Consider the following 26497-nt stretch of genomic DNA (forward strand, 5'->3'; position numbering starts at 1 on the left):
CGGCTGGGCTCAACTGTCTTTAATTTCACCCCCAATGGGCCAGGAATATCTGTTTTGGAGTCAAGGCAATGTAGGACCCTGCATTGCACTGAGACAGGCCCAGTATTGTTGCTCCTGTCTTAACTGGCTGCTTATGTTACCATGAGAAGGCATGGAATGAATTCCTCAAGGCTCAAAATACATGTGAACATGTGTAATGCCCACTATATATACCCAAAGGAGCATCTTATACCTGAAGGAGCATCTCCACCCCCATTGTTCAACCCAGACACTGAGGTCCAGCGGTGAGGGCCTTCTGGTGGTTCCCTGACTACGAGAAACGAAGTTACCGGGAACCAGGCAGAGGGCCTTCTCGGTAGTGGCGCCCGCCCTGTGGAACGCCCTCCCACCAGATGTCAAAGAAATAAACAACCATCTGACGTTTAGAAGACATCTGAAGGCAGCCCTGTTTAGGAAAGTTTTTAATGACTGATGTTTTAATGTGTTTTTAACTTTTGTTGGAAGCCGCCCAGAGTGACTGGGGAAACCCAGCCAGATGGGCGGGGTATAAATTGTTTGTTTGTTTGTTTGTTTGTTTGTTTAGGGGGTGTTGGACAACATGCAAGACCATAGCTGTCAACTTTTTCCTTTTTTTAAGGGAAATACCCTTATTCCAAATAGGATTCCTCGCAAGAAAAGGGAAAAGTTGACAGCTGTGTGCAAGGCAAAGCTCTAGCATCAACTCCTTACTGCAGCAGTCTCTCCTGGATTTCAGACAGGAGCCCTTACTAGCTCTGTAGAACATGCCCGGGGTTCTACCTGGGACCTTTCACAGGAAAAACTATGTCCCTTCCCTTCTGTAAAGGATGTGTGGATCAGTTTGAAGCTTGCAGACAGGACTCTCTGAACCACTCGATCAGAACTAACAGCAATCAGGTTTTACTTGCAGGTTTACTTGCAGTTTATGGGTCTTGTGCAAGAGGATATGAGATGCTCATCATCTGTGGGAAGAAGGTCCAGAAGTGACAGGAGAGGAAGTATAACTCGCTCAGAGCTTCCTTTGCCCCTTATTTTTTAATCTTTGAGCTTTGTTCGCCTACCCTTTGACCAAATAGGCAATTAAGGTTGTTTTTCATAAAGAGGGCTGTAAATATATATATTGCTTGTAACTAAAGGCCATTGGAAATAATACATATACGATGCCTCTTAACACAAATACAAAACACAAGCAAATATTCTACCTACTTAAGCTAAAACAAAGTTATAATAAATCCATGAAATATCCTGGAATTGCACTTAATTTTAGCTAACACAAATTAATGAATCCCCTTTCAGTTCACTGGTGCAAATATTCCTTTGCAGCAATTGCAACTAACATGACTAGATAAGATATACAGTGGTACCTCGGGTTAAGTACTTAATTCGTTCCGGAGGTCCGTTCTTAACCTGAAACTGTTATTAACCTGAAGCACCACTTTAGCTAATGGGGCTGGGTCACTTTAGCTAATGGGGCTGCTGCCGTGCCACCGGAGCACAATTTCTGTTCTCATCCTGAAGCAAAGTTCTTAACCCGAGGTAATATTTCTGGGTTAGCAGAGTCTGTAACCTGAAGCGTATGTAACCCGAGATACCACTCGGGTGTGGGGTGGGGTTGGGAATCACAGTTTTCTTTCTGTGATGTTTATGACTATTTTCACTTCCCCAAATATTTCCACGTCAGTATGCTCATCATCCAGAATAGTGGTTGGTGCTAAGATTATATCTGAAGTGATCAAGGATCCTGTCTGTAAACTCTGCTTGGCCTTGAAGCTCATTGGATGAAGCTGATACCATCACCATGTTTCAGCCTAAGCTAGCTTGCAGGGCTGCTGTGAAACTAAAATGGGGGAGGCAGCACATAGGGCAGGGTTGGGGAATGTGTGGTCCTCCAGAGGTGGTGTGGGGCATCATGCTGGCCATCCTAAAGTAATCAGTACTGGCTAAATGGACAAATAGCCTGTCGTCATATAAGGCATCTTCCTGCCCATTCTCAATGGCACATTCCATGGCAGCACTGCTGTTCCCAGGCAATATCTTAGGCTCCACACATGCTCCTCATCTCTGATGTTGGGGTTGCTGCCTTCTCATCACACACACACACACACACACACACACACACACACACACACACACACCAGTTATTGCTTAAAGAATCCCACACTGGAGAGACAGGGAGAGAAGCTTTGGAAGCAGAATTAGTTACGCAAGAAATGTCATATGAGAATAAAACAAATAGAACCCAAATAGTGTAATTTTAGATTCCCTATTCGGACCTCAGCCTTGGCTTTCCGCCGGAATGGAGTCCCAGTCAGCGCCATGTGATGCAGAATTTTATTTATTTGGAACAGAATACAAACCCACATTTAGACGCCCAGTGCTTTGTGCTTTTCCAGTGAGCTGAATCGCATTTAGTACAGGCCTAATTGTCGGTGCTGGCTGGCGTGGCTGCGCTTCATGCTTATTTTCACTCCGCCGTGCCTATTTTGGGGGGCCCTATTCCCCTGGTCACAGTAGCTTTAACATGTCTTTTATTCTTGCCTTAATCCATGTGGGCCCAGTGTCTGGATGCTAGGCATTGCTAAAGCATGGTAGGGTATTACTCTCCACCAGGCATGCACAAGTGTACGTAATATCTTGGGAGCCAATGTTGCAGCGGCTCATAATTAACTGCCCTTAATGGGCAGAAATGATGCCAAGGGATTATGGTAATGAAGACTTTTCACATAATAGCTCCTAGTTGTGAGTGAGAGCAGACTCGTTCCAGCAACGTTCTAGGGAATATTCAATCATTCGGCAAAGCAGCAAACTCTGTTAGTGCTGCTTAGATTGTCTTCTAAAGACTGTCAAGACTTTTTTGTCTGCTTGTTTGTTTCTAAATCTGGTTTTCTCTCTCTCTCTCTAAAGTGCTCTCTCTCTCTCTTTGTCGCTAGGTTTGATTTGCTAGCAGAACTGGGGGTCCTGTTTTAAACATGTTTTTCATGTTTAAAGCTGAGCCACAGCTTAGGGAATGCTAAGCACTCTGTGGGTTTTGAAGACTAGAGGGCCAAAATGCCTTGATTGAAAATATTATGAGTCATGTGGCCATGTTAGAAGGGCCCCAGAGTTCTTTGCCTGGGAATAGCAGATAGTTGCCCTGATATGTCTCATTCAACTCCCTGCTCAAAGGCAGCAGATGCTGTACTACAGGTCACATAAAAATAACTTTTTTTATAGGATCTTTTCGTGAAAAGCTCAAAGGAAAGATTCCGCAGTTCCCAGCAGCCTGTTTCTCACATGGAAGAGGATTGGGTGGAAGACAAGGACACACTATCCTAGCTCTTTGGGCGCGTAGAAATTTCAGGCGTATATGCACTTAATTTATTCCCTGCCCTTCAACACGTCTCCAGGCTGCCTTACAATGAGTTTAAACGTCAATAAAACGCATAAAAACGAAAGAATTGAAACTTTACATACAAAAGCAGTCTGCAGAATAAAAAACCAACACGAACCAGCAATTAAAAAGAAGAAGAAAAACAATGATCAGAGGAGTTCTATCAATCAATCTCCTTTACTGGCATAGAAAAAGTGTACCGTATACGTGGATCAGAACACAACACGGTTAGCAAAACATAGCAGGAGATCCTTTAGGATAAAACTGTCCAGACATCATGAGGTATAATGAAAAGGGCTCTTAGGACTTAATTTCATGGCGTCACTCAAAAATCTAGCCACATTCTCCACAACCCTGGAAGAGTCAGTGCGATAAATCCCCTCCTTCATTAAGGGGACCAAAAACTTATCATATATTTTTGCATAAAATGGGCAATAAAATAAAACGTGTGTGATGGATTTGACCTGTTTTGTGCCACAAGGGCAGTATCTTTCAGAATATGGGATTTTCGAAAATCTGCCTTGCAGGCGGTAAGACTTTAAATCTTGGGAGGGAACGAGCTCTGCATAGGTGGGGATCGTAAAGCTGCTGCAAATATGGAGTGTCCTGGCCAAACGAGGGTGGAATTCCCAACCCCAATGGGGAACAGGCTTTATTGGCTGTGCTGCAAAGGGTTTTTGAATTCAGTTTCTAGGATTCTGCACTTGATTGTCTGGAATGATTCCAATTGTGGGAGAATGAGCAGCGACTTGAGTGATAGGCCACAGGTTCTTTCAATGCTTTTAATGGGAGCCAACCATTTGAAGTGGTGGGATTCTGACAGCATGTGGAAAGTTTAAGAAGACAGGTCGGACATGAAATGTAGGCAGAGCCAGAATTTTATAGTGGGGAGCCACGCTTTGGTTTCCAGCAGCCCTTTTCCAGTTTCCAGACACATGGCTGCATATAGCACACAATTTGGCAGCCCCAGGATTTTGCACAGAAATTTGGATTGGATGTGCTTCAATGATTGGTTAACTTCACCAATCCATAATGGAATACAGGAGTTTGGGGGCTACTTTGGTGTTAAAGACCTTTAGTGGCTCAGAGGAGTTAAAAGCCCAGGGGGCAGGGAATAGAAGGCTTATCAAGATAGGCTTCCCTCTGGGGGAGGGGGGAGCAGTTCCTAGTCAGGGTGCCACCACCAAGGAGTCCCTTTTCCACTTCAGTCAGCCAAAGCACCTCACAAGGCAGGGTCACCCCCCAAAAAAGGGGGGCTTCTGTCTAAAATATTGGTGTGCAGGCAGTTACCTAAGAGAGTAGCAGATCACCGGGGATCCTAAGCCCACAGCATCAAGGTCAAAACCAGCACTTTCAATTACTTAGCCTGGAAATGAACTGGGAGCCAAAGCAACAGGTGAAGTATGGCATGTGATTGCAATACCCAGTCCCAACCAACACCCTTTCAGCTGTTTTCTAGGCTAACTCCAGTTTTTGAGCCACTTTCAAAGACAGTCACGTGTATAACACATGCCAGAAGTCTAAACTGGAGGTTACCGCAGGCTTCCTTCCCACCCTAAATTAAGCTTTTGAAAGCATGGAAGAAAACCAAGAGTGGGGTTTTGTCCTGGGCACTGAGCGTGTGATCAAAGACGCCTTGTTCTTAACACTTAACTAATGTCCTCTTTCCAAAGACACTATTTTGTACCTAGAACTGTGGACATCATAGTTATAGTACAGCCGTGCCTTAAGAAGTTGAACACAATCCGTTCCGGAATGCTGTTTGACTTCCAAAACGTTCGGAAACCATGGTACAGCTTCTGATTGGCTTCAGGAAGCTCCTGCAGCCAATCAGAAGCCACGCCGGATATTCGGTTTCCAAAAAAAATTCGGAAACCAGAACACTCGCTTCCGGTTTTTGATCATTCGGGAGCCGAAACATTTGGCAACTAAGCCATTTGAGATCCAAGGTACGACTGGATTTAAAAAGTAGATTTCACAAGCCTAAAGTCTTCTCACCTCTGTTGTAGAGGAGACTCTCCTGGAGGTGTGAGCATATAATTTCAGGTGGTGGCTAGAGTGGATTAAAAAAACAAGAGGGCTAAATGGACCAGTTCTCTAATTTATTATAAGGTATACATTCTTAAAGGGACACGGGTGGCGCTGTGGGTTAAACCACAGAGCCTAGGGCTTGCCGATCAGAAGGTTGGCAGTTTGAATCCCCGCCATGGGGTGAGCTCCTGTTGCTCAGTCCCTGCTCCTGCCAACCTAGCAGTTCGAAAGCATGTCAAAGTGCAAGTAGATAAATAGGTACCGCTCCGGCGGGAAGGTAAACGGCATTTCTGTGCGCTGCTCTGGTTCGCCAGAAGCCACTTAGTCATGCTGGCCACATCGGAAGCTGTACGCCAGATCCCTTGGCCAATAAAACGAGATGAGCGCCGCAACCCCAGAGTCGGCCACGACTGGACCTAATGGTCAGGGGTCCCTTTACCTTTATACATTCTTATGATTTGTGCTAACCTTGGTTGAAACCTCGACTGAGGGTTTTTGATTCTAAAAGTACCTCAGACATACTGTGCTCCCAAGCGCCTTGTCTCATGTCCACCTGCTCAGCATTCATTTTCAAAAGTTCACTCCCATCTCCAGCAGCCTGTTCTGGTAGAGCAGCGGCCCTGCCATTGGTTCGCAAATTCACATGTAACGGCAAACAGCAGCATATAAACTTTGGTTTACAAGCCGGCTTCAACTGTATAATCAACTTGATAATCCTGATTTGGCAGCTTCTCGCAAACCGTGGCCTGTGGGCTGTTGCAGATTTGAGCATAGAAGCACACTGTGGTCCAGGGCAGTATCTGGACACAGCCAATCTACGTAAAGAGAACCCTTGAGTATTCAAATTTGCAGTACAAATTGCAAGAATTAATTCCATTATTTATCCTAATAGTACTGACTGGAACAAGAGCAGTGTGGCATTATGCAAATCTAAATTCTGTTTTTGTTAGAAGCAGCGCTTTTAGTTTAGCATTCGGTTTACATTATCTAAATAATGGACAAGCTCCCTATTCAGCTAAATAAAGCAAATGCATTGCTTTAGGAATTTAATGAAAGCTTGTCCTTGGAGCTATGTGTTTTGTGTGTGTATGTGCGCCTTAAGCTTGAAAACAGGGAAGCTTGATTAATGATACATTTCTGTCCCTGTAATAAATTATTTTGTTCTCTGTTGAGCTATTAAATCCTCATAATTAGCTGCTGCGCTTAAGTGCTGATTCCTTTCTACGCTCACAGAAATCTTCAGATTATGCTCACTTTAGCCCCTCCGCCCCCAGCCCAGTGCTCCGCCCTCCTCAGACAATGTGTAGAATTATTTTTAATGAATTGAAAATGCTTATCTTTTGCTTTTCTCTCATACATTTGAGGCAACTAACTGTAGCTACTGCAGCCAGTTGCTGGCTCCTAATGAAGTACAGCGGAACCTTGGTTTTTGAGCCCGAATGCTGAAAACCCAGAAGTAATTGCTTCTGTTTTCGAATGCGCCTCGGAAGTTGAACGGCTTCTGAGGCGCATTTCCCAATTTCCCCCATTGAACTTGCTGACAGCCCACCGTGCCTCGGTTGTCGTATGTTTTGGAAGTCTGGAAGTCGAACGGTCTTATGTTTGACAACCGAGGTTCCACTGTATTTGGGTAGGAGAGCTGGGGGAAAATTCACACCTGGCAACCAGTTCACCCCTTGGGTTTCAGATGGTACATGGGTAGACGAGTCTAAAAAACCCGGGACACACATTTTCATGGCCCTCTAGCAGCTATAGTGGCTCATTTACCAGAAGTAATGCATTTAGCATTAACTCTGGAAGTGTATACTCAATTCTGACCAAACTAAGGCAAAATATATATCAGAGATTGGGTAAGAGTAAAAAAAAAAAAAAAAAAAAGCCTTTAAGAGAAGATGCCTATTTGGGAAGTAGATCTATGTGTGTGAATAAAGCCAGTCGATTCCCTTTTGCGATGTTAATGTTATATTTAAGGTCCCCCACAGAAAACGGGTGCTCTTTTATTCTTTTTTTCCAGTAGAAAGCTACATAGTACACAAGCCAGAAAGATGTTAAAAATCCTACTCATTTTGGAAAGCCTTTGTGACCCTGCATCACTGTTAGACGGGAGTAGTCATTCTCCAATGCAGATATTGTCTTGCATAGAAATCTTCGTGTTACACATTCTGAGTGAGCAAACCTTGCTTGAGAAAGCATTTCTCTCATTCTAAAAGACCTTTTCCCCCCCAGAAGACATTTTAAGGTTCTCCAAAATCATGGCATAGTGGGTTCCCTCTCCCCATTTCTTCTGTGTCTCCCTTCTGTGGGACACATATCCTCTTGCAGATACCTTTGAGTAAATAGAAATCAAAATCAGCATTGCAGTACCCTGTGCTTTGCAAATCCTTGACTGAGTAGGGGTGGTATGGTTTCTGAAAGACAATTGCTTATCAGGTTTTCATAGTATGGAAGTGGATTTTTATGGCTGGAATGTTGCCATTCTAAATAAATAAATGTAAAAGTATGCAGGAGAGCTAAACTGAAACCCTGCTTGCCATTGATCTGATGTCGCCCAGTCCTTTATGCTTCTGATGAACCACAGGCAAGGTATTTGGGTATCATCCACCTGCTCACTGTTTGACAGTGAACCATATTACCATCCAGCTGCTTTTAATTTAATTACTGTTATTTTCCATCAAGTTATTAGCAAGTTGAGATGGCTCTGTTGGTAGAGCATGAGACTCTTAATCTCAGGGTTGTGGGTTGAAGCCCCACATTGGACAAGTAATTCCTGCAGGGGGTTAGACTAGTTGACCCATGGTCCCTTCCAGCTCTAAAATTCTGTGGTTTTATTTTTCTATCTGAATATGCAGGTGACAGGAAAAGCAATTGCCTCTCGTTATTCTTGCAAGAGGTAGTTGGATAATGTATATTGAGTGTTTGGACACTAGACAGATGATGATTGCTTTTAATTGCAAGATGACTTGTATAATTATTTTTTTAAAAAACAATTTATGAAATAGTACATTGCATTTCTTATTCATTTGACACACTGGACCGATCTTGATTTTCTTATTCCTTTCCCCTTTCCATTTCTGTCTTTCTAAAACATGACTTAGCATGCATTGCTAGAGGCATAATACAATATTTGATGACTAGTGATCTGATTTGCTATGGCAAAGAGCATATTGCATGTTGCGAAAAATCTTTTCTCTCTGTTTCGTTCAAGTATAAAGATTATCTCATTTCCCCCACTCCTTTTTTTCTTGTGGGTGCAGAAATGATAGATGCTCATGGCGATGTGTTCATGGTTATCTGTCTTATGTATTGTTCTATATATTATTTCAGATAGATAGATAGATGATAGATAGATAGATAGATAGATAGATAGATAGATAGATAGATAGATAGATATGGGGAGTTGCTCAGGGCTGAAAAGCAGAGGGTTCTGCAGAGTTGGAAACCATGACAGAGACCATTGTAGAAATAAAAAAAAAAATAACCTGTTCTTGCAAATATAAATCAGGGGATCATAGGATTCTCACCTCCCTCACAGACATTGCCTGTGGCAAGTAGTCACCTAAAGATCATACTGCTGGTTTGACTCAGGACCCCTATATATAAAGCCTGCCTTTGCCCATATGAACTCTAAGATCATGGCAGGCAGTTCACCTGCCTGGACCCGTGTGCCACGCAAACCGCAGCATGACGACACCCTTACAATTTTATTACATAGTGTACTAAGATAACCCCATAACAACTTGGCTAAAGCCTGGTTGAGTTAGTCCCCGCTCTCCCACTTACTCTTTTTCTTGTATATATTTGTTACTGCTGCTGGCTGAGTTTCATTTGCATTGTGATTGCTGATAAGCGCTTTTGCAGAACAGACCTGATCACGATATGCATACATGACCATTCCAAAATAGCAGCAGGCAATGCAATGATAACGATCCTATATAGGGAAGGGGGCTATTAAAAATGACAATTGCTGTCATTCACCCCAGGGCTAATATGACACTTGCCATGGTAGGCGGCTGTCATGATTGAAATGCAGTGCAAATGATGAACACAGTGACATTACTTCCAGGTCTTTCTATTCCCTGTAAGCAGCAAAAAAAAACTGTTGGTAATGGCTTAGATATGAACAGCATGCTTTAGGGATATTTCTGGCCTCTGTCAGTAAAAAGCACAACAAAGGACTTCCTTTAGTGTCACAAATGAACATAACCACACATACTGCTGTTGATGCTTTCTGTTAAAATGGGCCTGGGTTTACCATATCTTTCCCTAGTGATACCAGCTGTGTTTTGTCAACGTTGCAGTGAAAGAGAAATTACTATCCTAGAACAAAGTTCTCAAATGATTTCCTTTGGATCTCCATGGATTTCATGTGGGACTCTTTTTTAAAAAAATATTAGAGAACAAAACTTTTGATTAGGGGTCGGCAATATATTGTGCCCCAAACTGGTTTGAAGTCCATCTTGTGATACCAGTTTCATAATTTTTGACCTGGCGATATATGTGTGTGGCTATGCAGAAATCATGTGTGGAAAACCGTGAAGCCGGACAATGTTTCTCTCGATTTCTACAGCCCCTGTTAACTCTGCCAGCTCAGCTCTCCCCTGCCTCGTGAAGGGGAAAGTGAACTAGTGAAGACAAATCAGGTCATAAAATCATGAGCATAATGTGCCACGTTTCTACTCGGTGTTGGGACATCTTGGTAGAAGAATTGCAAGGAGTTTTAAAAGCCCTCAGCGTCTTACTCATGTCAACAGCACATAACTTCAGTTCTTTAGACAACTTAGGGCGGTTGTGACTAAACAAGAAATTGAAAGAATCACAAGAGCAGGCGCCGGCAAAAATCAGAATGCGGGAAAAACTGATGCCTTTACATAACTTCATCCTTATTTCAGACATCATGATATAAAGCCAGGATATTGCAATGTTTAGCTGGTGATTTATCACGATGTTGAAAACCAGATATCTCCCAGCCCTACTTGTGATCTTTTATTTTAAAGGGGGTTGTTGTTGTTTAGTCGTTTAGTCGTGTCCGACTCTTCGTGACCCCATGGACCAGAGCACGCCAGGCACTCCTGTCTTCCATTGCCTTCCGCAGCTTAGTCAAACTCATGCTGGTAGCTTCGAGAACACTGTCCAACCACCTCGTCCTCTGTCGTCCCCTTCTCCTTGTGCCCTCCATCTTTCCCAACATCAGGGTCTTTTCCAGGGAGTCTTCTCCTCTCATGAGGTGGCCAAAGTATTGGAGCCTCAGCTTCAGGATCTGTCCTTCCAGTGAGCACTCGGGGCTGATTTCCTTAAGAATGGAGAGGTTTGATATAAGGAGTTATGTATAAATAAATATTAAGTTTTAAGTTTTAAGGAATTTTATGGTAAGATAAGGTTAAAATAAATTAAGGTAAATTGAATGACAGAACACAGTGAAAGATAGTAAGAATTTGCTGAGTGAATTAATATGTTAGACCGTTAAGGTAAATTACTTAACAAAAATTGAGAAAGATGGAAAGAATTTGCTGGAAAAATTAACTAAACTAGAATACTAAAAGGGAGGTGTGAGGAGGTCGAGGAAACAAGCAAATGAAAGATAAAGATATGGAGTATTGGATGTGTGTTTTTTATTGTTGTATTGTTGTATTGGTTTTTATGTTTTTTATTTTCTTTTTTATGTATCGAAATGTATGTCTTGTTGAACTTTTTGTTGTTTTCCCTTTTTATTTTTTTCTGTAATTTTTAAACCTCTAATAAATATCTTTTTTATAAAAAAAAAAGAATGGAGAGGTTTGATCTTCTTGCAGTCGATGGGACTCTCAAGAGTCTCCTCCAACACCATAATTCAAAAGCATCCATTCTTTGGTGATCAGCCTTCTTTATGGATTAGAGAATAATATAGTCCTTCTCAATAAAATGGCGTAAGGAAGACAGCTGTCTTGTGGAAAGCAGTTCTTGTGTGACCAATTCCCTTCCACATTGTTCGCTTGGCATGGATTCACCCCTTTTCAATCACTGTCCTGTTCAGGGCCTTGCCAAAAGGATGGGGCTCCTCCTGCTTCAGGCCTTACTGTTTACAAACAAAAGGACAGCGGAGGGTGAAATGCTTATTTTAAATATTCCAGCTAAAAATAACTTTGAGTAATTGGATAGCCCGTGTTAGTACAGTGGCCTACTGGCAAAATGCGGAGACGAGCGTAGCAACGCAGCACAACAAAAAACCATGGCACTGGATGAAACAGAAAGTTGACAAGTTGGAAGTGAGTTCCTGCAATTAAAATATCTCTTCCTTTACAACGCAATTACTGTCGGAAACAGAAACTTGAAAAGTAGATGCACTGCGGTCTCGTGTGGCTGGGGTTTTTTAATTAAAAAAACACACAGGACTAAGATAGGCCGGGGTTTGGCCTTTTGTTTCCTTCCCAGCAGCTGGCTGCAAGGCAACTGGGAAAGACAACTCTGGGGATGGAAAGACTCACAGAAACACATATCTTGGGTGTCTTTTTACAGGCTTGCCCCACTCTTTCTTCAAGACTTCTGGTTATCCAAATAAACCATTTAATGAGATGAATGAGGCTGTTATAAGGAAATTTTTTGTGTTAAATCCTTTTAAATCTGATTAATAAGTTGCTTGAAATGATTTCTTAAAAGGCTGCGGGTGACACGTTGTAGCTCAAGTGTAAAATGTAGGTTAAATGGTTATGCAGGTTACAATTTGTGATATTGCACAGGAATCAGTTCTATTTGTGGATACAACAGCTCACAGGATCAGGCTGTACAATGATTGGATTACTCTACAGGGTCCCTCCTGGTGTGTTTCCCAGTGTTTTTTTTAGATTTGAAAAGGGAGGACGGAATAAAATAGCATTATAGTTTAAACACATTGCCACTTCATTATTATTATTATTATTATTATTATTATTATTATTATTATTAATCATGATTGTCTCTCCCCTCCCTCCATGGTTTCCCACCCAATAACTTGTGTTCTTTGGGTGGCTCACAAATATTTAAAAACAAAACGCAAAGCTAAAAGAACACAATCGAAACAGTAAAAAAGAAATAGCACGGCTCTCGTGTGGAATTATATTGTACGCTTAAGGGCATAATGAGTAATCCAGTTGTCAGCATACTGGGGGATGAAATAATAGCGAAAAGCGAATTTTGCTCAAATTATATAATCGCTGAAGATTCAGGAGCAGCTCTGTTTCAACTGTGCTAAGACAAAAATGTCAGTGGAAACCCGATACTAAACCCACAAAGTGCAAGTGAAAAATGTGCCTTTTGAGTAGAGACAACCTGGCTTGCGGGTGGGGTGGAATAGAAAAAGTTTAATTAGAAACTTTCCCCGTTTTCCCCCTTATCCTCTGGGCTTGATATGGACAGATAGGGAGATGGGTCCGAGTGAGAAATTATGGTATATTTTCCTCAAAATGATCGTTGAAATGGCATTAATTGAACAATAGGGATGCTGTGTGTCTGAGGTATTTTTCCCTTAGGACCTGCAACATAGTTTGGCATTTTAAAGCACATTCACAAAATTCTTTTTCCCCCCTTCTAAAGCTTTGATTACCGTATTTTTCGCTCCATAAGACGCACCTGACCATAAGACACACCTAGTTTTTAGAGGAGGAAAGGGGGGAAAGCCCTTTTTGAGGATCAGCTCAATGTTGTTGAGCTTACTTTGCAAAGGGAAAAAAATCCTGTTTTTATGGGGTTCAACTCACAGTTCTGCAGATTCTTTAGGAAAGGAAAGGGAGCCGTTTCTACAGTTTCCAGACAGATAATCTAATCAGCCAGTCACATGCCGCTGGGGAAACAAACAGCCTCCTCCTGCAAAACATTCAACAATGGAGGTCTGGGCAAGGGGGCAGTGCCGGAAAGGGAGCCAGCAATGGACCACACATTTGCTCCATAAGACGCACAGACATTTCCCCCTTTTAGGAGGAAAAAGGTGCATCTTGTGGAGCGAAAAATATGGTAGCTGTGTGATATCTGATCCCCCAGCCTCTTTCCTTGTGGCAGCAACAGGAGGTGTCTCTGCATAGCCTAAATTTCCCTTGGCACCTGGTATATTGAAACAGCAGCATCCCAGGTGTCAGGGAACCTGGGAAATATAGTTTTCTGGACTGCCTGAGTGCTCAGTAGGACTGCAAGAGTTAACAGCTTGGGTTTATTTGAAAAACTGCCTTACGCCATAGATGCCCACTCAGCCACTTCACTCTGTGGAAGTGGTGCTTTTACAAGTGCCAAATAACGTAAAGCAAATGTCTGATAATGGGCGGGGTTAGTAAGGAGTCTTAGGATATAGATTTATCCAGGGCACTCAATAGGGGCACCAGGCACTCTGGGTGTTACAGATCCCAGGACTCCTTGCACCATATTTCTTTTATTTATTTAACAAAATTTGCATACCACTTAATTGTAAAACTTATAAGTGGTTTGCTAAGAATATAAAACTTGCATTAAAATGGTCACTAAAAGTCAAAGCTTTAAAAAATCTCATTGCAATCGTACCTTGGTAGTAGAATGCCTTAGGTGTCGAAGAAATCAGCTCCCGAACATGTTCTGGTTTGCGAATGTTTTTCAGAAGCCGAATGTCCGACGTGGCTTCCGTGGCTTCCAATTGGCTGCAGGAGCTTCCTGCAGCCAATCGGAGGCCATACCTTGGTTTCCGAACCGTTTCGGGAGTCGAACGGACTCCCAGAACAGATTAAATTCGAGAACCAAGGTGTGACTGTATAAATAAAATCAGCAGCTTAAAATGCATATTATAATATGCATTTCACAGAATTGTATAGTTGGAAAGGACCCCAAGGAACCTGTAGTCTAACCCTCTGCAATAAAATTTCAGATTAAAAAGCATGCCAGCTTTACACGTCTGGGTCAGCTTGCCTGAACAAAACATTTTAAGTAGTGCCAAACAAGTGCAAAACAAAAATTCCAAACTGAAGGAGATCTTCTTGGGAAAAGTATACTCCCATAGCTGTCAACTTTTCCCTTTTCTTGCGAGGAATCCTATTCGGAATAAGGGAATTTCCCTTTTAAAAAGGGAAACGTTGACAGCTATGTATACTCAATTTTACAATGCAATTGAGCTTTATTATCTGGTTAAACTGTACTTTGTACTAGGTAATCGTGACAGTGACATCATAAGCATTGCCCAATCTGAAGGGGAGTGTGCATTATCAGTAGTAACTGATAAGTATAAACTCGAAATGACCCAAAATGTGCTCTTCCCGGAGGGTATACTCCACGAATATTTACAGATGCAATTCCCTCTCTTCCCTTGTAAACAACACCAGCTTTATTTGTATGTTTTCTGTATTTGTATTCCACCTTTGCATAAAACAGTCAAGGCAGCCCTGTCACCTAGTAAAATGATACACAATAAGTACCGTCATAGATTCATAGAATCATGGAATCGTAGAGTTGGAAGGGCTCCCAAGGGTCATCTAGTCCAACCCCAATCTCAGCAAAATCATCCAGGACAGATGGCCATCCAGCCTCCAAGGAAGGAGAGTTCACAACCTCCCAGGGGGAGACCATTCCACTGTCAAAGGATCGATTATTGCTATAATCGTTTTTGAGGACGGACATTTGTTGGGTTGTCATGAGGAGATAAAGGAAGAACAGAGGTCTTAATTTACAAATCCACCCTTCCTTTGTTGGTATGTCCTGAGATTTCCATTTAGTAGCAGTCACTACCCTGGCAGCTGTTGTTGCATATAAAAATATTGGTTTGTTTTTTTTCATATGTGGTATGTCTTTGCTCACCAACCCTAACAGATATGCTTTGGGATTTTTTATCAAGGTGTTTTTTTTAGCATTTTCTTAAGTTCCTCATGTATTATTCCCCAAAACTTCTTTATTTCCTTGCAAGCCCACCAATTTCCTTGCAACTCCACCAATTAAGTGAGTATATAGAATTGGCAAAATTAACTTCAATTGTAAGATACCAATCAAATCAAAAGTTAAGAATGGTGTGGAAGTATTTCGAATATTATATGTCTAAATATTGTTCTAAAAATGGCATGTTAATAGGCTTAGAATAAAAAAATGTAAGCAATAACAAAACAAATAAAGAAAGAAGGAAAAATCAGAATTTAACAAAATTGATTTATTATAGAATGCAAGGGGGGGAAAGGCAGGAAGAAATATACAGAAGTCGAATTGCTGTGGAGGGAAGTAGAGGGTGGGTGATGGGTTTTATAATTAAGTGTATAATTAAGCAACTGTTGTAATTTAGATATTATATTTTATGTGAGGGAATCATTGGGAATTTTGGTTATTGTGTATATATGTTAAGTTTTAATAAAGATCTTTGAAAAGAAAAAAAGAAAACAGAGGTCTTAATGAGTCTGTGTGATGAGTGTGTGCTTAAAACACAAAGCTTGATGTTTGTTCTGTGGATTCTGTTGTTCGTATACCGACGGCAGACTCTCACTCAGTGCCGGCAGATAGCATGCAGTCGCAGAACCCCAAATCAATTCTGTCGTTTAATTGCTAGGAACAAATGTGCTGGTCCCAGTCGGTGACCTTAAAGTGTTGTTTCCTCACGCAGGCAGAACCCTGTCTCGGGGAATTTCAACACCTCCCACCCAAGCCTGTAGTCTCACCTCCAGCCTCCAAGCCATATGCTGCCGTTATCTCCACTGGCCCACTGTAGTGACACAGAACAGAGAGGAATGCCAAGAGGACAACGACAGTGACTTTTGCACAAGGAACACGTCTGTTGTCTCCCTGCCAAAGTCTCTAATTAATGGCTGCATTCAGTCCCTCGCTAGCCCTTCTCAGCTGAATGTATGATCATTGCCTTGATTCGGGGCTTTCTCTCACAGAACAGCCCTTTCAGTCCAAAGCAAGATCGTAATCTTAGTTAATCCTGCTGTTGGTGCTATCTGCCGTATTTTTCCATGTATAAGACACCCCCTGTTTGGGGGGAATCCAGATTAAGAAAACACCACTCAGCACTTCCCGTGCCCCAATTTTAAACCTAATTTTTTAGAGAAAAAAACAAAACCTAGTCTTATACGGTAATTCCTTTTCAGGGGAGGCCTTGCTTTTACAATAGTTCCCAGTGTGAGGTTTTGTTGGCAAGGGTGTGGGCAGGCTTTATAAGGCAACCCCAAGAGATTTCTGTGCTCTTCATGAGGTAGGGTCAACAGCCGGGTGGGGTGGGGTGGGGGGCTAGTCAGAATGGATTCCTGTTGCAAAATCTCCCCGCCAAAATGGTAAATGGCAGGAGAAACGACAGGAGGGAAGAGAGTGGTGTAGAAACGCTGAACGTGTATCTGGATCAATAAGCTTTAAACAGCCTTGGCCCTGTGTACTCGAAGGAGTGGCTTCACCCCTTCGTTCAGCCCAAACAGTGAGTTCCAGTTCCAAGGGCCTTCTGGTGGTTGGTTCCCTCGCTGCGAGAAGTGAGGTTACATGGGACCAGGCAGAGGGTCTTCTTGGTAGTGGCACCCACCCTGTGGAACACCCTCCTGTCAGATGTCAAGGAAATAAACAACTACAGTGGTACGTCGGGCTACAGACGCTTCAGGTTACAGACTCTGCTAACCCAGAAATAGTACCTCGGGTTAAGAACGTTTCTTCAGGATGAGAACAGAAATCGCACGGCGGCAGCGCGGTGGCAGTGGGAGGCCTCGTTAGCTAAAGTGGTACCTCAGGTTAAGAACAGTTTCAGGTTAAGAATGGACCACCAGAACGAATTAAGTTCTTAACCCAAGGTACCACTGTATATGACTTTTAGAAAATATCTGAAGGCAGCCCTGTATCGGGAAGCTTTTAGTTTGATGTTTTACTGTGTTTTTTAAATAGATTTTGCTGGAAGCCTCCCAGAGTGGCTGGGGCAACCCAGTCAGATGGACTGGGGTTGATGGTGTTGTTAGGATAAGTTTCTGAAATTATTGCCTGTTGTTAGGCAATACCCACTACACTTTGCAGTGAAAGGGGTGATACAGGAGAGAGGCAATGAGGAATGTTGGGGTGGTGGTGGATTGGTCACGTAATGTCACTTGGTTGACCAGACTTGGTGACCCAATCCATAGTGTCATCATCATAAACTTTATTGCACTAGCCAAAGGCCATAGCATCATTGACAAAGGAAACAAAAAGAATAACAACAATAACCATAAAAACATCAGGCACTGCAAAGACAATAAACCATGGTCACGTCTCCTAGAAATTATTTGTTGCATACGATAGAATAGCAGGGGGTTCTCAGATGGAATGTGCCAGCTTAAATGTCCGAATCACCTTTGCAACTGACCACTATTTTATCTAGTTCTTTTCTCCCGATCTTCTTGGCTGCCAACGCATATAGTGCTGCTTTATAAGTTACGAAGTCATCAGTATCACTCAGCAGCCATTTCACCCTTTCCGCCCTGTTTGAGTGTGTTCCATTCGTAAGCAGGGGTTTTATAAATTGGTCCCTTGGTTCTATATATAGCGGGCATTGCAATAAATAGTGGTACAGGTCCTCTGCGCAAGGTTGCCCACACAGACAAAGTCTCTCCTTGTACTGTACTTTGCCATAGCGACCATCCACCACCGCCGAGGGCATCGATTGTAATCAAAATTTTGTAAAAGCAGTTCTTAGTATGGCAAGTGGGAGCTTTGTCAGATAACTAGCTTGGATGTGCTCCGTTTTGATAAGTGGGAACCATGGTGGACTTTTGGTAGAGGCAATCGTGTTTAAATCCCTTTCTGCATCGGACCTGAAGAGACAATCTCTTAAGTGCCTCTTATCCATCTTCATGATCACCTGAAGATCTTGTAATTGATATTGGGTCAAGAGGCGTTGGAAACCCATAGGGTGGAACATGCCCTGTTCATTTTCACGTCTCCCACCAACCCCGTAACGGACTGCCTCATACGCCTTGGCGGTGGGACCCTCCCATTGCACACCCAGAAAGTTTGGCCATTGTGTGGTATAAAGTACGAGAAGAGTGCCAGTGCCCATTGTGTTTCCTAGTCTCTTTACAGTCCCATTCCAAGGCCTTCTGAAGCCAGACCAAAAAGGTTCTTGGGGAAATTCCAAGCTCAGGAAACTGCCAAATCCTATAGCCCCTCAGACAGTGAATTGCACCTTTAAATCTCTCTTAATATTTAATTCAGCATTGAAGAGTGGGGTGGGCGGGGAGGGAATATCCATCTGTAGAATGCACTAGAAACGCTGCAAAGATTCACACCCGCAATTTAATAACCATCACCGTAGCGTTAACATCTTGTTTCCACGTGGTGTATTCAAGTAAATTCATGTATTGGGAGACTACATGGAAGTAATCTGAAAAATAATCATGATAAAGGTATTGGAAAATGGGGTAACAATATATTCAAATTCTGATCGCTTGAGTCCAGTCTGGTATTGCAATAACTCCCCCATGTTGTTGTTTTTACTGAAGCAAGGAGGCTGAAGCGTATTTCTATGCCTGTTCACTTCAGTAGCCATATTTCCACCTAAAGCAATTTGCACACTAATGAATAGCATGATTGTTAAGCTGACCGGTTAAAACGTTTGCTTTTCCTTAGAGCAAGTAATGGTCTTTGAAGCCTGATGATCTGGATCAGAGAAAAAGAGGCCCTCCCTACTCCCTCTCTCTTTTTTTTTTCATTTTGGAAGAGTTGCTTTGACTCTCAAGGTTGGAGGCAGTTCCTTTCCTGTTCGTTGAAAGGGTCTCCTAATCGCTTAGTTTGGATTCATGTCGTGGTTCTAGGGACAAAAGTGAATGTTTGTGCTGGACAAGGAGACACACAGACATGCCCCACTTCCTCACCTCCTGAAGTTCTTATTGTTCAGCACAAGTCAAAACTTGCTTTGTGTTGCCCACCTTTAGTCTCCCAACTTCCTTTGCCACTATAATGTTCCATAGTTGGCTGTCCTCATGGCCTGGTGACATAATGGGCACATCCTAGGCCAGGCATGGCCAAGCTTGGCCGTCCAGCTCTTTTGGGGCTACAACTCCCATCATCCCTAGCTTTCTGCACCCAAGAGCAACCAGGCCATCCTTTCTCCCAATGTTACACTTATGCAGTAATACAACCCGCGAGTCTTGTGACATTGCTGGCCATGTTGCAAACCTGAAGACAAGTCCTCCCACAGTAGGACACATTGAATTTTTCAACTTTCAAATTCCAAAAATACGGGGTTCTGAAAACTTGTAACACGACTTGGGATTTCAAAAGATATCCGGCTTAAATTAATAAATTTACTTTTGCTTGGTACGTAAAATGTGTGTAGAAATCAATAGTAGAAATATTTGCTGTTGCATATGCTGGGTTCTATAATGGTTTTATTGAAATGCTGCGTATTATTATGCTATGCCATTGGCTCTTAATTTTTTGTAAGTTGCTTAAAGACTTTTTTCTTTTGTAAAATAACAACAACAATTTGTTGTTGTTGTTATTAATAATAATACCTCAATCACAGCAGCAGTAGTAGTAAAAACCCAAAGTCTAGCAGTATGTGAGTCATGCTAACCTGTAAAAATCTATCAAATGTTTTGAGAATTTACTGAAAGGATGTTAAAAGGTATCACAGACTGCTTTTACAACTTCAAAGTTTCAGAACTATCTGGTTAGATAGGATTCGTGAAATGCAAGTCCAAAATATGTTTGGACACACAGAACTAGTTGAATGGATCTTAGTCACAGTTGTATAAACGGATGGATTTCATGCCTTGTTTAAATTGGGAGGATTTGTTGCTGTCCAAGAAATTAGCTAATGAATGACATTAAACATTGCCTAATGAAGCTATAGCAAAGGATGCCCATTCCAGTAACTTCTGTTTCTGCAGAACTTGCTCCAAGGTATAATTTGCATATTTCAAATAATCTTTCATGTTATCAGTATCTCCACATTTTTTTTGTCTCCCTGTCCTTCAGTTTGATGGAATAAGCATTTCAAATGTTAGTTCACTTTCTGCTAGTCAGTGAATAATGGGCAGTTTCTAATTTGACAGAATAATTAGGCATTTTAGAAGCCTAAGGCTGATTTTGGTTTTTATCTTAAATGAAGCAGCAAGAGCACAGCGCATTTAGATCAGAAGTTTAAATTAATGTATTAGTTAGAATTTGGAAAGCATTTTCAGTGTATTACAACTACCATGGGGCACCAGGTAGAGAAGAAGCCAGCTTGTGCACTGTTTAAGGTTTTCCTTTTCATTTCCTTTTCATTTGTAAAAGGTAAAGCGACCCCTGACCATTAGGTCCAGTTGTGACCAACTCTGGGGTTGCGGCGCTCATCTCGCTTTATAGGCCAAGGGAGCCAGCGTACAGCTTCCGGGTCATGTGGCCAGCATGACTAAGCCGCTTCTGGCGAACCAGAGCAGTGCATGGAAACGCCGTTTATCTTCCCGTCAGAGTGGTACCTATTTATCTACTTGCACTTTGATGGGCTTTCAAACTGCTAGGTGGGCAGGAGCAGGGACCGCGCAACGGGAGCTCACCCCGTCGTGGGGATTCAAACCGCAGACCTTCTGGTCAGCAAGCCCTAGCCTCTGTGGTTTAACCCACAGCGCCACCCACATCCCACACCCTTCATTTGTACCACACCATTAATGTACAAGGTGATTTACAGAACCACAAAAAGCAACACAGGACCTAGTTGTGTGGATCTTACAGTTCAACATTTGAAAATAGGAGAGACAATTGAAGGGAAGGGGAAGTCTAGGGGTTTCGGGTGTGATGCAGAAATGGGAAGATTGGAGAAAGAAATCCCCCATCTTTATGTTGAGTTCATTTAATTTTTTCCCAGTGGAAAAAGTGGACATTTGGGGGGGGGCAGGTTGGGGAAAAATAATGCGCCCCCTAATTCATGAACTAATCTCTCCTTTAAACTGAAGGTTGGAATTCTTTTAAGGCAAGGTTTGAAAATATTGCATTAGCTTTCACTTTACTCCCCCAAAATGCTACACCCCTGAAGACACAGTCTTCCATTGTCTCCCGAGATGGACAGATGCCAACGTGAACAATGCAATGCAATCTATAAGCATATTGAATACAGTCGTACCTTGGTTCCCAAATTTAATCCCTTCCGGAAGTCTGTTCCAAAACCAAAGCGTTCTAAAACCAAGGCATGCTTTCCCATAGAAAGTAATGCAAAATGGATTACTCCAGACTTCTAAAAACAACCCCCAAAACAGTAATTTAACATGATTTTTATCTGACGAGACCATTGATCCATAAAATGAAAAGCAATAATCAATGTACTGTACTATAAAATAAATAAGACAGTATTGTAGATGATAAAAATTAAAATTATTTTTTCTTACATGTCATTGTTTGGATGGAGGGCTTTTATCCATTTCTGCAGTCACACAATCAATCAATTAGTAGCTGAACTGGGTTCCACACAGTCACAAAAACGGAGTCACAAGCCGCAGTCACAAGTCAGTCCCATAAAATGAAGAAAAGTCACAGTCAAAAAATGAAAAAGCAACACAAACAAAAATTCAAAAAAAATTAGGAAAAACAAAAGCTTCAAATATCACCTCTGTGTTGCCGACGGATTCAACAGGAAGCCTCTGATTAGCAGTAGAAGACTCAATTTACAAACAACTAAAGAAGAATGACAACATAAACTGATGGAATATACATATTTTAACTTTTAGAGTAAGAGAACAAGAAGAATGTACTTTTAAAGAAGACTGGAAAATGTTTATTGAATATATGGGTGACAATTGTGTTTATTTAAAAACGCTGGTAGCGTTAAGATAAATTCAACCCTGAAAATAATTTTTTATGGATGTAACAATGGATTACCGAATGGTTTAGTTCATGTAAAATATGCAGGGATGTATGGTATGCAAAATGAACCACATAAAGAGAAGAAAGGAAGTTTTTGATGTAAGGTTGTCTAAATGAATATTTTGAAATGTAAATTAGAAAATTTAATAAAAATTATATTTATATATATATATATAAAGAAGTTACATGTGTTTTAATCTGCTTTTAGCTATTCTTCGCTTTAATTCATCTTTTGAAAACTTGTATATACTTGCTTTTAACTGTTTCTCCAATTTGCTTTTAACTCCGCTGATTCTAAAACATACTCCTGGTCCAGGATTTGTTTACAGATATGGGAGGGCCATAGCTCAGTGATAGAGCATGTGCCTTGCATACCAGAAATCCCCATTTCAGCACATGGCATGCCTAGGTATGGTTGGCACATTCTCCTGTATGAAAACTTTGGTGTCAGCCAATGTTAATGATACCGAGATAGAAGGACCAATTGCCGAACTCAGTATAAGGGAACTTCCTATCTTCCTAGTATGTGCAGGTAATTAATCTTTGGGCAGTAAGTCATTTATTGTCCCGGAGAAATTGGTCATCACTTTGCATGCATGGACCAGATCTGTCCATTGCAGTGAACAGGGAGATCTCTACGTTGAGGAACGCTTAAGTGAGCATGAAGGCACTTACGTAACTCTTAAAGGGGGCATTAACCTTTGTTTCAGAAAGGATAACTTGCTTTTCCAGCAGGAAATAACATCACCATAGTGCAAAAAAGGCTAGTTGTTTTAACCACATCTGAGGTTCTGATGCACTTTTTGCTGACTTTGAAATGAAGAAAAACATTGCAGAGCTTTTGACTCTCAACTTTCATTTTTACGACTATTAAATATCATGTGAGCCTGCGTGAGGACAGAAGCAACGTTAGAAATAATTGGAATGCTTTTACTAACAGAAGACATTGGCTCTGTAAGGGGAGGCGTTTTGGGGGTATGCAGTTGATAATGTTCAAGGCTGCTACAGAAATTAGCATGATATAATGTCATCAGTTGGACTGATTCAATGAACAAATTATGTCTTAATGATGATTTAATGTCTTTTCTGTTTCATTAACAGACCAGAGACGACTTCCTGGGTCAAGTGGATGTGCCACTTAATCATCTTCCGGTAAGATATTTTATTTACAACCTTCTCTACTGCATCCAAGCTCCTGGGACAATGGCTTAAACCAAGGATGGGGAATCTGTGACTCTCCAGATCTTTCTGGACTCCGATTCCCATTGACCCCAAACCAACAGGGCCAACTGTCAGGGATTCTGGGAGTTGGTAGTCTGGCAACATCCGGGGGGGGGGGGTCCTAAAGATTCCCCATCCCCGGTTTAAACAATATCTTCCTATACAGTGGTGCCTCGCAAGACGAAATTAATTCGTTCCGTGAGTTTTTTCGTCTAGCGAATTTTTTGTCTTGTGAAGCACGGTGTCGGGAAAGTTTTGGAAAAGCTTCAAAAATCACCAAAAACCTCAAAAAAGGCTACCACACCACGTTCTATGAGTTGCTCCTCGAAGTCAAGTCGCAACTGTATTAACGGTGTTAAAAAGGAAACAAACTTGCAAAAAACTCAAGACGTTTCCGTCTTGCGAAGCAAGCCCATAGGGAAATTCGTCTTGCGAAGCAGCTCAAAAACCGCAAAACCCTTTCGTCTAACAAGTTTTTCGTCTTGCGAGGCATTCGTCTTGCGGGGCACCACTGTATACATAAAAATGTAGTACTTCATCACAGACCCAAATCTGCATGATGTCAGAGTGGGATAGAGGAACAAAAGAGAAGGCAAGGTCACAACACCAGTGGCCATGGAATGGGAGTGAGGAAGGAGGGACACTGAGAGGAAAATGGCAGTTTTAAACAATAGCAGAGGTTTGAATAAAGCTGCCCATATATTTACAACTTCCATCAACTGATCATACATCTGTTCTGAAGGTGGGCATGCCGGTTCCCAGCCACTATTATTGTTCTTGGAGGGGAGAGGAGTTCCCAGAAACCCTTATCATCTGGTTCATGTGTGGAGAAGAGTGGTTTTCCCTTCCCCTCTGTAACTTTAGGGCAAATTTCTAAAGCCCCATGATAGGCCTTTGCAGACTACGGAAACACATATATACCAAGCCCATATTTGGTAACTTACTTTAGCATCAGTAGTAGTGCATGTAGGGATGGATGGAGTTAGCCATTCAGATGGTGCTCAGCCAAGGATAAGATAGGCAGGAGCTGCACCATATTTGTACATTTGGATGATATGCAACACCCAATGTGACCTGATGACGTAACTTGTGCTGTTGGCCACTCTCCGGGCAACGAATGCAACGTACCATATAGCAGCAGTTTGCTTCCACCATATATTCCTAGTTCTTTAGCATTTAAAGCAGCCTTCCCCAGTGTTTTGCTGTCCCGCTGCTTTCACCCATGACCAATGGCCATGCTAGCTGGGACTGATAGGAGTTACAGTCCAAAACACTTGAAGAACCCCACAAAGCACTGGTTAAAAGCTTAGAGTTTGAGTGTCTTGAGTACAGTTGTACCTTGGATCCCGAACACCTTGCAAGTTGAATGTTTTGGCTCATGAACGCCGCAAACCCGGAAATGAGTGTTCCGGTTTGCGAATGTTCTTTGGAACCCGAACATCCGACGCGACTTCCGGAGCTTCTGATTGGCTGCAGGAGTTTGCTGCAGCCAATCAGAAGCAATTCCTTTGTTTTACGAACGTTTTGGAAGTCGAATGGACTTCCAGAACGGATTCCGTTCAACTTCCGAGGTGCCACTGTATATAAAAAGAGTAAAAGAATCACGACATGAGATTAAGTAACAGGAATTCTTATTCTACTGCTGGTATTGATCTCAGTTGTGTTTTTAGTGCCGAGTTTTACAAATATGCTAGACCTTCAACCTGGTAGAGTTGTCACTAACCGGAGATAGGTGTCCTCTCCTGAATTGCACCAGAGCACAGCCAGCAGTAAACTTGTTAAACGTTCCTAATAAGCTCTAATGTTTTAACTCCATTTGTCAAACCGGTTGACAACCACAAAAGTGTTTTCAGAAAGGTTCCCTGCTGCTGTTCTAAAACTAAACCACTTGGGACCTAGTTAGAAGTAATACTCTGTTCCAAATGATTCATAAAAAAAATTAGCTCTTTGCAATTTTCTATTCCTTGTGGAAAAACTACGTGCAATGCCACAGGGCTCTTTTGAAATAGCTGTTTCCATCTTACGTCAGTGGCATCAGCCCCCCATGTAGCTGCTATATGTAGGAAAGCAACATGGTTCCTGTTGAAAGCTTCTGTCTTTTTTTTTAAATTAAACCTAAAATAACAACATTGAATGTGCTTTGTCGTTGAGAATGAGAAGTCTCCGTAACAGAAAACATTGCCTTTAAGAGCAGGAGAACAACAGATTCCAGAAAGTGCGTTTAGTCTAACTTTTCTGCAAAACACACCGAGAAACCCCAAAGCACTGATGGGAAAAGATCTTCAAAATACCATGGGGGGGGGGGAGCAATTGCAATTATTGCAAACACCAAATTATAATGAGCCTGTGCACAATTATAGATCTCTTAAGCCTGATGCAGAATTCTTGTAATGTTTCTGACCCAACCAGCCTATGCACACCTGTTCCAACAGTTCCACTGCCTCCCTGCGATTTGTAGGTAGAAAACAGAGAGAGCGCTGCATCGGCATATTACTAATACCTCAGTCCAACCTGCCAAATTTTACTAATTTATTTGGAACATTTATAAACCTCTTAATCAAAGAGCTGTCTCATCGGTGTACAAATGGCTTTCCCCAGTGGCTTCCTGTAGATGTTAGAAAGCATAGGGGACAAGGTGGAAACCTGAAAACACATATGCCTAAGACTACGGGGCAGAATAGAAAATTCCCAGCACCACTGAATGAGACCATCTCTCCAAGCTGATCACAGCCGCCACATTGCATCTGTGCCAGTATTAATGCCAGCTATGGCTTTGATCCAGACTTAGTCATCCTTAGAAACAGATCCATCAAAATCAATGGAATTTAGTCATTATTAGCTGACGACCCATTGATTTCAATGGAGCTTGTCAACGTCTTGGATGTAACCCAATATTTGAACCAGAGTTTGCAACCCCTCTGGCTGTCTTTGGACATTTGTCCGTGGTGTCATAGTGCCATGGACACACCCATCTCCCCCTTCCTGTTGTGTGCTGGATCCATGCAAAGATACAACAAGGAGCCCTTGACTTAATGCAAGCCAGGATCACTGTTCCAAAGCCAGTAAACAGGGGAAGGGAATCACATCTGTGGTGCTTGTGGACAGGCTCATAAACTGTGG

General features: G+C 42.0%; 1 protein-coding gene across 10 annotated transcripts in view; it reads left to right on the forward strand.

The window, feature by feature from the left end:
• NEDD4L (NEDD4 like E3 ubiquitin protein ligase) overlaps positions 1 to 26497 on the forward strand; it is a 250903-nt gene that overhangs the window by 150606 nt on the left and 73800 nt on the right. For all 10 annotated transcript variants that reach the window (XM_082241797.1, XM_082241798.1, XM_082241799.1 and 7 more), the window contains one exon: positions 23258 to 23308. In XM_082241797.1, the coding sequence (XP_082097923.1) occupies positions 23258 to 23308 (51 nt within the window). The remainder of the gene's footprint in view (positions 1 to 23257; positions 23309 to 26497) is intronic.

This window comes from Podarcis vaucheri (assembly GCF_965113315.1).
Source record: "Podarcis vaucheri genome assembly, chromosome: 11".
Classification (NCBI taxonomy): Eukaryota; Metazoa; Chordata; class Lepidosauria; order Squamata; family Lacertidae; genus Podarcis; species Podarcis vaucheri.